General features: G+C 45.2%; 1 protein-coding gene across 1 annotated transcript; it reads left to right on the forward strand.

Moving 5' to 3' along the window:
* The first annotated feature begins 843 nt into the window (after nt 1-843).
* LOC132765726 (zinc finger protein 708-like) lies at nt 844-14,483 on the forward strand. The gene is made up of 6 exons (XM_067465229.1): nt 844-925; nt 7,796-8,242; nt 8,962-9,073; nt 12,364-12,455; nt 12,657-12,777; nt 12,916-14,483. The coding sequence occupies exons 2-6, from the start codon at nt 7,832-7,834 to the stop codon at nt 14,394-14,396; spliced, it is 2,217 nt and encodes a 738-aa protein (XP_067321330.1). The 5' UTR covers nt 844-925; nt 7,796-7,831; the 3' UTR covers nt 14,397-14,483.
* The last annotated feature ends 1,022 nt before the right edge of the window (nt 14,484-15,505 follow it).

Here is a 15,505-nt window from a genome sequence, read left to right on the forward strand (position 1 = left end):
TAAAAGGTCTGGAGAACAAGCCCTATGAGGAGCGGCTTAAGGAGCTGGGCATGTTTAGCCTGAAGAAGAGAAGGCTGAGAGGGGATATGATAGCCATGTATAAATATGTGAGAGGAAGCCACTGGGAGGAGGGAGCAAGCTTGTTTTCTGCTTCCCTGGAGACTAGGACGCGGAACAATGGCTTCAAACTACAAGAGAGGAGATTCCATCTGAACATGAGGAAGAACTTCCTGACTGTGAGAGCCGTTCAGCAGTGGAACTCACTGCCCCGGAGTGTGGTGGAGGCTCCTTCTTTGGAAGCTTTTAAACAGAGGCTGGATGGCCATCTGTCAGGGGTGATTTGAATGCAATATTCCTGCTTCTTGGCAGGGGGTTGGACTGGATGGCCCATGAGGTCTCTTCCAACTCTTTGATTCTATGATTTTCCCAGGCTCAGGCAGGCCTTCAAATGCTAATGAAGGTGGTCAGTTGAAACATTCACACCTAGCTCCAGCAGAGAAGAGCTCTTTGCCCCACCCCAGCCATTCCACAGATATATAAACCCATTGTCCTAATTCCAACAGACCTCACTACCTCTGAGGAGGCTTGCCATAGACGCAGGCGAAACGTCAGGGGAAATGCCTCTAGAACATGGCCCTATAGCCCGAAAAAAACCCCACAAGAACCTAGATCTGGAGACAGCCTGGCTTTGGATGCATCCCTCTGAGGAGCCATTCTAGTTTGGAAGAGGTTGCAATGCCCCTTTTTCGAAAAGCCCTCCTGCGCTGTGATTGGCCGGCCGCTTAGCCAATGGGAGGACAGAGCAGGCGTGCTCAGCGCGTGGCAGAGTGTGCGCATGCGTGGGCGAGGTTGGCGGGAAGCTCGGCCAACGGTCTCTTCAAGGCAGGGCGGAAGTGAGAGGAGGAGGGCCCAGAAGCAGAAGCAGGTTGGGGAGTTTGTCATAGAATCATAGAATCAAAGAATGTATTGTCGAAGGCTTTCATGGCTGGAATCACTAGGTTCTTGTGGGTTTTTTCGGGCTATAGGCCTCCTCAGAGGTAGTGAGGTCTGTTGGAAACTAGGAACATGGGGGTTTATCTATCTGTGGAACAACATCCAGACATCAACCTGTCAGGGCCAGCCAACGCCTCCCAACAAAGGATTTCCCAGGCAGGAAGCAACCCGCTGCAAGGCTATTTTGTGCCGATCAAGGTGGGCAATTGCTGCATTCACACCTGCCTCAAACAGCGGGTTGCCTTGCAGCGGGTTGCTTCCTGCCTGGGAAATCCTTTGTTGGGAGGCGTTGGCTGGCCCTGACAGGTTGATGTCTGGATGTGAATCAATCAGGGCCGGCTAGCACCGCCCAGCAAGGGATTCCCCCAGGCAGTTAGCAGCCAGACCTTGAAGCTGGAAGGCTATTCATTGCTGATCAAGGTGGCCAATTGCAACAAGAGGTCTTTCTCCCACCCTGGACGTTGTTCCACAGATAGATAAACCCCCATGTTCCTAGTTTCCAACAGACCTCACTACCTCTGAGGAGGCTTGCCAGAGATGCAGGCGAAACGTCAGGAGAAATGCCTCTAGAACATGGCCCTATAGCCCGAAAAAACCTACAAGAACATAGAATCAAAGAGTTGGAAGAGGCCTCGTGGGTCATCCAGTCCAACCCCCTTCTACCAAGAAGCAGGAATGTTGCATTCAAACCACCCCCGACAGATGACCATCCAGCCTCTGTTGAAAAGCTTCCAAAGAAGGAGCCTCCACCACACTCCGGGGCAGAGAGTTCCACTGCTGGACGGCTCTCACAGTCAGGAAGTTCTTCCTAATGTTCAGATGGAATCTCTTCTCTTGTAGTTTGAATACTATTTATTGGGGGGGGGGGGGGAATAAGTCTTTCCTTTGGTTTTGTTTTTTCAAAAATTAGTGCTCCCCTAAGGATGTGGGTGAACTACAACTTCCGAAATGGTTGGTCAATCGCCCCCAAACTCCGTCAGCATTCAAAGTTATTTTGTTTATTTCCTTACGACATGGATATGGCGCCCTTCTCGCCCCGAGAGGGACTCAGGCCGGCTTACAAGGAATAAGTCAATACAATATCATAGAACAGTGGTTCTCAACCTTCCTGATGCTGCAACCCCTTAGTACAGGTCCTCCTGTTGTGGTGACCCCCAACCATAACGTTATTTTCGTTGCTACTTCATAACTGTAATTGTGCCACGGTTATGAATCGTAATGTAAATATCTGATATGCAGGATGTATTTTCAGTCACTGGACCAAATTTGGCATAAATACCCGATACCCCAAATTTGAATATTGGTGGGGTTGGGGTGATTGATTTTGTCATTTGGTAATGCTGGAGTTGCTGGGATTTATAGTTCACCTGAAATCAAAGAGCCTTCTGAACTCCACCAATGATGGAATTGAATCAAACATGGCACACAGACTTCCCATGACCCAGAGAAAATACTGGGAAGGTCTGGTGGGCACCGACCTTGAGTTCTTGGAGTTGTAGTTCACCTACATCCAGAGAACACCGTGGACTCGAGCAATGATGGATCTGGATCAAATTTGGCACAAATATTCAATATGCCCAAATGTGAACACTGGTAGAGTTTGGAGAAAATAGACCTTGCCATTTGAGAGTTGTAGTTGCTGGGATTTATAGTTCACCCACAATAAAATAGCATTCTGAACCCCACCAATGATAGAATTGGACCAAATTTTCCACACAGAACCCCCATGACCAACAGAAAATACTATGTATTGTCGAAGGCTTTCATGGCCGGAATCACTGGGTTGTAGGTTTTTCCGGGCTATATGGCCATGTTCTAGAGGCATTTCTCCTGACGTTTCACCTGCATCTATGGCAAGCAACTCTCGGAGGATGCTTGCCATAGATGCAGGCAAAATGTCAGGAGAAACTGCCTCTAGAACATGGCCATATAGCCCGGAAAAACCTACAACAACCCAGAAAATATTATGTTTTCTGATTGTCTTTGGCGACCCCTCTGACACCCCCTTGTGACCCCCACAGGGGTACCGACCCCCAGGTTGAGAAACACTGTCATAGAATCAAAGAGTTGGAAGAGACCTCGTGGGCCATCCAGTCCAACCCCATTCTGCCAAGAAGCAGGAATATTGCATAATATTACCTTTATTAATATTGTATATTATTATATTGTACTATAATATTACACATATTTTAAAATATATAATTATAATATATTATTATTAGTAGTATTATATTATATTATTTATTAACTTTATTTGTACCCTGCTAACATCTCCCGAAGGACTCGGTGCGCCTTACAAAGGCCAAGGCCCTCAATAAAACAACAGCATAACAAATACAACACTAAAACTCATAAAGCAACTCATATTGTTGGCCATGTTGGGTCTGTGAGCCAAATGTTTTGCAGATCCATTGTGGGCTGGACTCGGAGTGCTCCTTGGTTGTAGTTAACTTTAAATCCCAGCAACCACAACTCCCAAATGACAAAATCAAAAAAACCCTCTCAACCCTACCAAATTATGACACGATATTTGTGCCAATTTGGTCCACAACCATCTTTGTTTGTGTTCTCTGGATGTATGGAATAATAGAATTGGAAAAGACCTCGTGGGCCATCCAGTCCAACCTCCTTCTGCCAAGAAGCAGGAAAATCTGTTCAAAGCACCCCCGACAGATGGCCATCCAGCCTCTGTTTAAAAGCCTCCGAACAAGGAGCCTCCACCACACTTCGGGGCAGAGAGTTCCACTGCTGAACAGTTCTCACCGTCAGGAAGTTCTTCCTAATGTTCTGGTGGAATCTCCTTTCCTGTCGTTTGAAGCCATTGCTCTGTGTCCTAGTCTCCAGAGCAGCAGAAAACAAGCTTGCTCCCTCCTCCCGATGACTTCCTCTCACATATTTATACATGGCCCTCATCATGTCTCCTCTCAGCCTTCTCTTCTGCAGGCTAAACTTGCCCAGCTTTTTAAGCCACTCCTCATAGGGCTTGTTCCCCAGACCCTTGATCATTTGAGTCGCCCTCCTCTGGACACATTCCTGCTTGTCCATTTCTCCCTTCAATTGTGGTGCCCAGAATTGGACACAGTATTCCAAGTGTGGTCTAACTACAACTCCAAAACTCAAGGTCAATGCACACCTAACCCTTCCAGTATTTTCTGTTGGTCATGGGAGTTCTGTATGCCAAGTTTGGTTCAATTCCATCGTTGGTGTGGTCCGAGGGGCTCTTTGATTGTAGGTGAACTATAAATCCCAACAACTACAACTGTCAAATGACAAAATCAATCCCCCACCCCAAAGCCACCAGTATTCAAATTTTGGCGTGTCTGGTGTTTGTGCCAAATTTGGTCCAGATCTATTGGTGTTTGGCTTCACAGTACCAATACGTTTACGGTCCTAATACAAATTGCAGGTTATGACCTATAAAGCCCTAAACAAAAGCAGCTGTTTTTCTGAAACTCCCGCCTTCCTTCATTATCCCGTCGATATTGGCAGTTTGGTCTCTCGTTCCTCTGCCTTTTCTCAAGCCCACTTGGTCTCCATGAATTGTTTTCACTAAGATTTGTTTCAGTCTATTTGATAATATTTCTGCAAATAACTTGTAATCACAATTTACTAATGAAATTTGTCTGAAATTCTTGACTTGTTCCTAATAATAATAATAATAAGAAGAAGAAGAAGAAGAACAGTAATACTTTTATTTATGTCCTGCCAAAATCTCCCAAAAGGGACTCAGGGCGGCTTATGATAGTGCTGCAGGAGCATACAAATACAGTAAAATGCATATGTCTACCTTGTTCAGGCCTGAGGACTCTCATACCCATTAGTCTGGAGTTTCCCCTTTCTGGAGCACTCAATTCATTATTGAAAGCAATAATAAACCTATTTCATCTTTGTACAGCTTGTAGAACAAGACAGAAAATCCATCTGGGCCTGGGCCTTTCTTTATTTTGGCCTTGTCAACGGCCTTACCCATTGCTAACAACAGCTCTCCAAGGGAGGTTGGGATGAAAGTTAGGGGTTTATAGGAGGATGTCTCCAGCCCAGAGCTCTTAACTACTCTACACAATTGTCTCTCAGCATGGCTTATTTCAAACTGAGAGATGGGACAAAGCACATTGAGCTTTTGACCCTCTGGAAAAGGCCCGACATTCAGGCCAATGAAGCGGTTGCCTCACGTGGCAGGTGCTGGCAGGAATCTGCTTCTATGCATTTCTTTCCCTTTGATGGTGATCTCAGTGATGTAAACCAGTGCTTCCCAATCTGTGGTCTTTGGAACGCAAGGGTTCCGCAAAAGCATTGCAGGGGTTCTGCAAAAAATCATTATCATTTTTAAAAAGTCTCTACCAGCATATGAAGATCTTACTGAAATCAGTGTATTTCTCCTTTTTAAAAACAACATCTGAATCTGTGCCACTGAATGACTTTTGGGTAGGGTTTGGTAGGCATGTAGCTGTCAGAAGCCAGAAAGATTATCTGAGCTCTTCTGCCCTTCATGTCCATCAATCAAAGAGAATCAGGCTTTCCAGGTGATGCTTACACCATAAGCAAAATTGGTAGTAACTTGGATGCCACTTTGGGTTTATATATTACATACGCTTTATGTCCAACCTATCTTCAACTCCGCATCTCTTTCTACGAACTGGTGTGGGCTCTGAGATTGACAGGGGAATCCCTCCTCTCAGGCCCACAACCGTCTCAAACTTGGTTGGTGGGGACAAGAGAGAGGACCTTCTCTGTGGTGGCCCCCCGGCTCAAACACCCTCCCAAAAGAGATTAAATTAGCCCCCATCCTTCAGTCCTTCCGTTCCAACTTGAAAACAGGACATTCAGACAGGCCTTTGATCTTGAGTAGGCTGAATGGGCCCATATGACGCTGACACTTGGCACCTGTGAATTGACGGCAGTTAGTTTTATGTACTTGTTTTAAAATTGTATTGTTTTGATTTTGACATGTGTTGACGGGTGGGTTGTTGTTATAATTTTATCAGACTTGTTTTGTACTGTTTTTACCAGTTGCGTGTTATATGTGCACCCTGGAGTGCTTTGTAAGCCACCCCGAGTCTCTTCGGGGTGGTGGTGGTGGGATAGAAATAAAGTTATTATTAATTGATACACAACAAGATGAGTACACAGCAAACAAGATCACTATGCTGGTTGTTGTATTGGATCACACGTCGGACACTTCCCAGGTGTCTAGGACTATGCGATGTATCGGCGAATAATGCATGCAGATCCCAGTAGGGTGGCCTTTTGCAGCTGGCAGATGGTAATTTTGTAAGCGCCAATTGTGTAAGTGCAGGCCAAAGTTTTAAGCACTGCACCCAGTGTGCCGATCACTACTGGGATCACCTTTACTGGCTTATGCCAGAGTCTTTGCGGTTCGATCTTTAAATCCTCATATTGTGACAGCTTTTCCAGTTGTTTTTTTTTTTTTTTTCAATCCTGCTGTTGCCTGGGATTACAACATCGACGATCCATACTTGGTTTTTTAACACTATAGTGAGGTCAGGAGTATTGTGCTCCAAAACTCTGTCAGTCTGAATTCAGAAGCCCCGGAGAAGTTTGCTGGATATTCAAGTTTCTACAACGGGTACATCCGGTTTTGGTATCCATGTTTTTTGGGGTTCTGATCTATAATAGCAGTTCATGACAGTTTGGTGCTGTGGCATTGAAAATTTCTGTCGCTTCTGTAGTTGCTTGCTTCCAGTTGCCCTACAGGCCTATGCCCTGGTTGCTCAGCAGTGGGTCCTGGTTCCTGTAGCCCACTTGTTGACGGGTGCCCAGGAGAAGCACTCGCCACGCTCCTTATTATCCTGGGCGATGACCAAGCAAGTCTAGACTTCTTTAGAGTTTGTTTCACCATAATTAACTGGGTTGGGTGCACTTAGTTCAACTTCTCAGTTGAGGCCACTCTGGCTTGGTTGAACCTATTGGTAGTTCACACTACCACCAGCACAGCTCTCAACATTATAGAAGCAGTTAAGCCCCTCACAAAATTGTTTGTTGTTGTTGTTGTTCAGCTGCTGGACTTGAAGCCCAGTCTCCAAACAAAATGAAACAGGTTCGTTCATCACTTTAGCTGTGAATTCAAAACCTTCCTGTACCAAACTAAAGGTTTGTCGCTATATTTAAAATGTTTTCTCTTCTAGAACATGGTCATACAGTCCAAAAAAACAACAGCAACCCAGTGATTCCGGCCACGAAAGCCCTCAACAATACATTGTTTTCTCTTAATTTCTAAGCCAACTACATTATACAAAACACTCATGCAATAGGAGTAGATGAAAAAAGGAATAACTTTGTGGCTTCACAGGGCTTAGGGACAGAGTTAAGGTTCTGTGGGGAGGACAAAAAAATCTTCTGAGCGAAAAAAGTTTGGGAACTGTTGGTATAAACTACACTTTATCCCAAGCATAATAGGTAGATGCTACCTTCTTGCAGCAACACCAGAAGCACTCCAAGTGGCCAGATACTGGTCAAAGGACATTTAATCAACTACCAAACTCACAAATTTTGTATTTTGTCTGTTTGTTTGCTTTGTTCTGTTAGAAATGTAATATGATTTGACTGGTTGTCCTGACATGACAAATAAAATAACCTTGTTTGCTTGCTCTGGACACCAAAATATCTTGTAAGTGGTGTATAAGGACTGAAAAGCAACATCATTTATGGCCACAGAGATGTGCTAAAATGGGACTGGGGTTGTTTCCCCCATTTTCTTTCGATCCTCATCAAACATCTTGCTTGCTTTTCCTGCCCATTTCTTTCTACCTTCAGTAATTTTCCCAATGTTTTTGCCTTGCAGGAGATCCTGGCAACAGTGCAAGGTTTAACTGAAAAGATGGGAAGGAAAGACTCTTCTGAGCCCAGCCTGGGAAAAGGCCCTTCCCTCATTCAGGCCAAGCCTAGAGGAGCATTCGAGGAGAGAGCCACCCAGAAGAGCATGCTGGAGGAAGTGCTCACTTCAGATTTATGCCGCCAGCAATTCAGGGACTTTGGCTACAGGGAGACGTTAGGACCTCGGGAGGTTTGCAGCCAGCTGCACCTTCTCTGCTGCCAGTGGCTCCAGCCAGAAAGACACACCAAGAGGGAGATGTTGGACTTGGTGGTCTTTGAGCAGTTCCTGGCACTCCTTCCCTCTGAGATGTCGTCCTGGGTGAGAGAATGTGGGGCAGAGACCAGTTCCCAGGCGGTGGCCCTGGCAGAAGGCTTCCTCCTGAGTCAGGCAGAGAAGAAGCAGGAAGAGGAGACGGTGAGCTCAGTTCATTCTGGTCATTTTGAGGGCCATCCATATGTCTTGGCACGTTTTCTGAAAATTCTGGAACAAGCTGAGGCCGGAGATAATTGCATCTCATCAGTCAAAAGGCAGGTCAAGGATAGCCTGGACCTGTATGATGGGATTCCTCCTCCCAGAAATACACAGAACATGGGCACCTTTTAAAGAGATAGGGTAATTAATAGCACTGGTCATTTCCTGTACAGCTCCGTATGGCTTGGGTCTCAGCTTTTCCAAGAAGTGTTTTCTCTGCCCTCGTTGGGCTCAGCCTGAGATGCCGCTCCTCTCATGGTCTTACCTCCTGGGAAGATGGGACAGAGCCTCCTTCTCAGTGGCTTCCTTGGGTTCTGCAACTCTTTGGTAGGGAGATTAGATTGGCTCCGTCCTTCCTGTCCTTTTGTTCTTACAAGGAAACATGCTTCTCGAAAAGCTTCCAGTTAAGCATGGGTAGAGATATGCTGCTTATCTGTCATCTTATTCTGTACTGTTATCTCTGTGTTGTAATTGTTTCAAGTCTGTAGAAAGGTTATATTTTAGCCATTAAAAACATGAGAAGCAAATGAATACAATCCTCTTCATTCAAAAGATGTAACTGTTCGATATATCCCACCTCCCACTCCCCAACCACTACTGAAGCCTTTTCTTTTCCCAATTCTCCCTTTCATTTCCTTCCCTTGTTTCTGCTTCTGCTGCAGGATTTGTGTCTGGAACGGATCCCTGAAGCAGGTCAGTGTTTTTCTGAATCCAGTCAAAGGCAGCAGCCAAGGTGGATGATGGAGGACAGCGAAGGAAAGTCTCCCTTAATGAGTAAGTGCCGTTTTCTCCTTGGCCTTCTCCATTCAAGTCTGCCTGAATATATCTGGGTTGTATGAATCATGGCACATTAACAAGATCATGCTGCCTAAACAGTACTGGGATGTTGTAGGCATACTTCAGCTAAGAAAGTCTCCTAACAGAAAATCTATGTTTTCTTTCTTAGTTTCTGTGTAGCTGGATTTTTCCCTTGTAACATTTTCACTGATAAAAAAAGGACGGGAGGAATACAACTCTTAGTATCAGGGTATAATAGTATATTATATACTCTATATAATAGTGTGTGTGTGTGTGTGTGTGTGTGTGTGTATACATACTATATATAATACTATATTATATATAATAGTATATACTGCTCAAGCAGGGAGCTTTGAGATGGTTGAGCAGAAGCTCTCCGAAGCTCTAGGTGCTCTTGATATCGAGCTGCTTTAGGAGGGTCTCCCCAGCTGAGGAGATCCTTGAGGACCACACCAAAGACAGTCCTTAAACCTTGGTGAGGCCAGCGAAGCCAATTTCAGCGTTAAAAATATTTAAAATAATAAATCCTCACCAAAGCGGAAGAAGTTCAGCGACCGAGGTGTTTTATTAGCGATTCAGCTGCAATCGGATGCCTTGTAGGCATCGTTCTACTACAAGCATACCACTAGAGATTTTACAAGCATTTTTATAGAGGAAACATAGCAAAACCTTTTGAAATTCCCGCCTGCCCTTCTCTGCCCGGCTTTGTGCTGATTGGTTGACAGCCCGGACAGCTGGGAGGAGGCTTGGCGGCCCGCCTCGCTCTGGGCCAATCAGCAAGTTCCTCTGCCTCTGGAGGGCCAATCAGCATACTTTCCTCGCTTCTGAGGATGGACGAATCAGAAGAGAGCAAGGCGGGACGACCGCGGACAATGGGGGAAATTATGGGATTACAGATAACCAGCCAGCTGGAATGTGAGGCTTTGTCTTGGCTGGCAAGGTGCAATCTTCATAAGAAAGGCTTTCCTGTCCTTGATGGGTTTTGGCGAAGAAAACAAACAGGATCAGGGCTGCGGACCTCAGAGGGGTCAACGCTGCCCTTTGTAATTTCCATCATTTTATCCAAAGTCTCATAGACTTGCTTATCTTGCCAGACATGCTCAGAAAACGAGATAAAGAAATCATAAATGGCTATTGTTCATGCAGATGAGTTGATCAAAAGATAAATTTCGAGGGACGCAGGGGTCCTCCCTCGAGCAGTTCAACAATCCTTGGTCTTTTTTATAGGGAAAACGTCAAAAGGGGAAGGCGGGGAAGCGGGTGACATCTCATGCATACAAAGTTCATATAGAAAAATCCCATCCCCACCCTCTATCTTAACCATTTTATTAAGATATTGATTTTATTTAAAAGAACTGGAAATCCCATGCTCCTGGGGAAGGTTTGTGGAGACTGAGGCGGCTTGCAGTCCAAGTCAAACAGCAGAGAGTCATTTTTCCTGGTAGAAGTCAGCAGATGGGCGCTGAGTTGATAAGTAACAAGATCCATCGCTCAGTCCTTGGGAAACTACAACTCTCACGAAGGGCAGAGGTCCCAAGATCCAGCCATTTCCCAAAAGCCTCGTGGGGTCCTTGTTGTTGTCAGTGCCTTGGCAATGTGACCAAGACTTAACCCTTGTTGTGTAGTCTGGTGCCCTTGCCCTTTGCAGAACGATGTCACTATCCCTTATTTGGGGGGGGGGGGGGTGCTCGACATCACTCTTACTGCCTACAACAGGGAAAACCAGCTGATCCCTAATCCATCTAAAAAACAGACATGAGCCTTTCACCTTAAGAACAGACAAGCACCCCAAGCTCTGAGGATCACCTGGGAAGGAATCCCACTGGAGCATTGAAGCACACCCAAATACCTGGGAGTCACTCTGGACCATGCTCTGACCTACAAGAAGCATTGCCTGAATATCAAGCAAAAAGTGGGCACTAGAAACAATATCATACGAAAGCTGACTAGCACAACCTGGGGATCACAACAGACACAGTGAAGCATCTGCCCTTGCACTTTGTTACTCTGCTGCTGAGTATGCATGCCCAGTGTGGAACACATCTCACCACACTAAAACAGTGGATGTGGCTCTTAATGAGACATGCCGCATTATCACGGGGTGTCTGCGCCCTACACCACTGGAGAAATTACACTGTTTAGCTGGAATTGCACCACCTGACATCCACCGGGAAGTAGCAGCCAATAGTGAAAGGACCAAGGCAGTGACATCTCCGGCCCATCCTCTGTTTGGATATCAGCCAGCACGTCAACGACTTAAATCGAGAAATAATTTTCTAAGATCTACAGAGACACTCGCTGGAACACCTCAGCAAGCGAGAGTCCAAAAGTGGCAGGCTCAAACTCAGACTCTCAACCAGTGGCTGATACCAGATGAGAGACTCCCCCCTGGGCACACAGAAAACTGGGCGACTTGGAAGGCGCTGAACAGACTGCGCTCTGGCACCACGAGATGCAGAGCCAATCTTAAGAAATGGGGCCACAAAGTGGAATCCACAACATGCGAGTGTGGAGAAGAGAAAACTACAGACCACCTGCTGCAATGCAACCTGAGGCCTGCCACATGCACAATGGAGGACCTTCTTATGGCAACACCAGAGGCACTCCAAGTGGTGTGCCTGCCTACAACAAGGCAATGTAAATTCAGCTGCCACTAGCGCCCGCTTCTGAGCACGTATGACCAGCAAAACTAAGAGAAAGTAGGAATCTCAACAGCTCCCATTGCAGATGAGAAAAATGTAGAGATTTAAAATGTTGACCACTAAAAATGGAAACCATAAGAAAATGGAGGGTTATGAAAGGATAGGTTGACACAGGGTCATTTTGGAAGAAGGCTTCTTGTTGCCTGTAGGTTTTAAATTTTGTTGGGGTCTTTTTACTAACCCAAGGCTGACCTTGACGTCATTCTTGCATTTAATGTGTGCATTTTGCTGATTTTGAATAAAAAGGTGGCTGAAGTGCTCTTCTTTTTGGTGAAGGAGGAGCTTATCCTCCTTTTTTCAATGTTATTCCTGCCTCAGGTCCCATTTTTCCGTTAAGAAGCCATGCTCAGGAGCAGATTTGCTTGATTAACTTGTGCCTGATTATAAAGGAGAAGGATGATGTGCACCTCACAACTGCAGGATTGCAGTCTTCCAAGACTTCCCAATTCTTTCTGTGTATACATTATGGTGTTTGTTACATTGGAAAGTGTAGAAGGAATTTGAAGGAGAAAGGAGAGAATGGGTAATAATGTTATCTTTCCCTTCTCTTTTCTTTCCTTCCAGGAGAGGGAACAAGGACTGGGTCTGTAAGTAGAAGTAGAAGAGCATCTCTTCCTCAAGAGGAACTCAGAACAGTATCTGCAGGAGTACATCAGGTAGGGGGCAGGCTCTCCAGCAAGCCAAGAAAGGCGCAGGCGGTGTTCTGCTGTTGATTTAACCACTCTGTGGCTCTCACAAAATCTTGTTCTTTCCCTTTGCTTGCATCCAATGTGTTTCTTCAAAGAGCCTGTAGATATCATCCAATAAGAATTTCAAGTTTTAGAGCAGTCTGAAACAATATGTTTGTTGTTCTCCAGGTGACTTTTGAGGAGGTGGCTGTGGATTTCACAGAAGAAGAGTGGGCTCTGTTGGACCCAGGCCAAAGAGCCCTTCATCAGAAGGTGATGGAGGAGAATTTGGAACTCCTGTCCTCTCTGGGTAAGGCTCCCCCTGTCTTGTGCTTAGTCAGCTCACATAAAACCAGAATTCTTAGTATTATATTATATATTATATTGATATTAAAGCAGTCAGAATTCTTTTCTTCTAATCTTGTTGACTTCTGATGTCTCTTTCCAGGAAGCACTTGTGGAAACAATTCCTCATCATCCAAGTGTTTGGAGGGGAAAAAAAGATTCAATCAAAAGGCCTTCCTCTCCCGTTACCAATCAGATCACACCAGGAAGAAACCATTTCATTGTTGGATATGCCGAAAGGGTTTCATTTTGAAGAGTTTCCTCCTTTGTCATCAAACAACTCACGCCGGGAGGAAACTATTCAAATGCCCGAAGTGCAGAAAAGAGTTTATTTGGAAGTCACACCTCACTCGGCATCAAGCAACTCACACTGAGGACAATCCATTCAAATGCCTGGAGTGTGGAAAAGGCTTTATTCAGAAGGCAGACCTCACCTTGCATCAAGCAATTCACACGGGGGAGAAACCATTCAAATGCCCGGAGTGTGGAAAAGGCTTTATTCAGAAGGAAGACCTCACTCGGCATCAAGCAATTCACACGGGGGAGAAACCATTCAAATGCCCAGAGTGCGGAAAAGGCTTTATTCGGAAGGGAGACCTCACTCGGCATCAAGCAACACACACTGGGGAGAAACCATTCAAATGCCCAGAGTGTGGAAAAGGCTTTATTAGGAAGTCAGTCCTCACTCGGCATCAAGCCATTCACATCGGGGAGAAACCATTCAAATGCCCAGAGTGTGGAAAAGGCTTTATTCAGAAGGGAGAACTCACTCGGCATCAAGCAACTCACACGGGGGAGAAACCATTCAAATGCCTGGAGTGTGGAAAAGGCTTTATTAGGAAGTCAGTCCTCACTCGGCATCAAGCCATTCACACCGGGGAGAAACCATTCAAATGCCCAGAGTGTGGAAAAGGCATTATTCGGAAGGAAGACCTCACTCGGCATCAAGCAATTCACACGGGGGAGAAACCATTCAAATGCCCAGAGTGTGGAAAAGGCTTTATTCGGAAGGGAGAACTCACTCGGCATCAATCAACACACACTGGGGAGAAACCATTCAAATGCCCTGAGTGTGGAAAAGGCTTTATTAGGAAGTCAGTCCTCACTCGGCATCAAGCCAGTCACACTGGGGAGAAACCATTCAAATGCCCAGAGTGTGGAAAAGGCTTTATTCGGAAGTCACACCTCACTCGGCATCAAGCCATTCACACTGGGGAGAAACCATTCAAATGCTTGGAGTGTGGAAATACTTTTACTAGTAAGAAATCTCTCACATTTCATCAACCCATTCACACTGGGGAGAAACCATTCAAATGCCCGGAGTGTGGAAAAGGCTTTAATTCGAAGTCACTCCTCACTCGGCATCAAGCTGTTCACACTGGGGAGAAACCATTCAAATTCCCAGAGTGTGGCAAAGGCTTTATTCGGAAGGCATACTTCACTCGGCATCAAGCAACTCACACTGGGGAGAAACCATTCAAATGCCTGGAGTGTGGAAAAGGCTTTATTCAGAAGTCACTCCTCACTCGGCATCAAGCTGTTCACACTGGGGAGAAACCCTCAAATACCCAGAGTGTGGAATAGGCTTTATTCAGAAGGCAGACCTCATTCTGCATCAAGCAAGTCACACTGGGGAGAAACCATTCAAATGTCTAGAGTGTGGAAAAGGCTTAATTCAGAAGGCACACCTCACCTATATTCAAGCAAGTCGCACTGGGGAGAAACCATTCAAATGCATGGAGTGTGGAAATGGTTTTATTCAGAAAGTACACTTTACTCGACATCAAGCAATTCATACTGGGGATAAACCATCAAATACCCGAAGTGTTGAATAGGTATAAAGCAGTGGTTCTCAACCTTACTAATGCCGCGACCCCTAAATACAGTTCCTCATGTCATGGTGACCCCCAACCATAAAATTATTTTTGTTGCTAATTCATAACTGTCATTTTGCTACTGTCTCTTTTAAATGGTCTTTGAACTTATGAAGATGTTTTAGTTAATGTTTATCTGACTTTTTATTATTGTTGTTGGCATCTAATGGTTACCTCCCTGACTCTGTGTTTTGTTATTGGCAAATTCTGTATATATTGTGGCAGAATTTGTTGTTTTCACCATACAGATAAATAATTTGGATTTAGAGAACTGAACACTGTATAACTGGTGCTTAATTCCAATTGTTATTCCTATATGTTGTATGTTTGGTCTTAGGGACCTTTTTGCTTGTTGTACCTCCCTGACTCCCCCCCCCCCCCCCACCAAGATGAGAAGGATGGGATATAAATGCCCAAAATAAATAAATAAATAAATATGGTTATGAATTGTAATGTAAGACCCCCACGAAACTTGGCCCACAGATTGGCCATGACAAACAGAAAACACTGGAGGGGTTTGGGAGAAATTCACAGAGATTTAGGGGAGATGTAGTTCACCTACATCCCAGAGAGCACTGTGAACCCAAACCACTATGGATCTGGACCAAACTTGGCACAAATACTCAATATGCCCAAATTTGAACACTGGTGGAGTTTGGGGAAAATAGACCTTGACATTTGGGAGTTGTAGTGCTTGGATTGATAATTCACCAACAATCAGAGCATTCTGAATTCCACCAATGATGGAATTGAACCAGAGTTGGCACACAGAACTCCCATGACCAACAGAAAATATTGGGTTTGGTGGGTATTAACCTT

This window comes from Anolis sagrei, chromosome 2 (genome assembly GCF_037176765.1).
Source record: "Anolis sagrei isolate rAnoSag1 chromosome 2, rAnoSag1.mat, whole genome shotgun sequence".
Lineage (NCBI taxonomy): Eukaryota > Metazoa > Chordata > Lepidosauria > Squamata > Dactyloidae > Anolis > Anolis sagrei.

What these genes read in the sequence shown, in the direction of transcription:
- LOC132765726 (XM_067465229.1), top strand. Translation starts at nt 7,832, where the DNA reads ATGGGAAGGAAAGACTCTTCTGAGCCCAGCCTGGGAAAAGGCCCTTCC. An exon ending in AGAAGCAGGAAGAGGAGACG is followed by an intron (nt 8,243 to 8,961) that starts GTGAGCTCAGTT and finishes CTTCTGCTGCAG; the next exon opens with GATTTGTGTCTGGAACGGAT. An exon ending in GGAACTCCTGTCCTCTCTGG is followed by an intron (nt 12,778 to 12,915) that starts GTAAGGCTCCCC and finishes GTCTCTTTCCAG; the next exon opens with GAAGCACTTGTGGAAACAAT.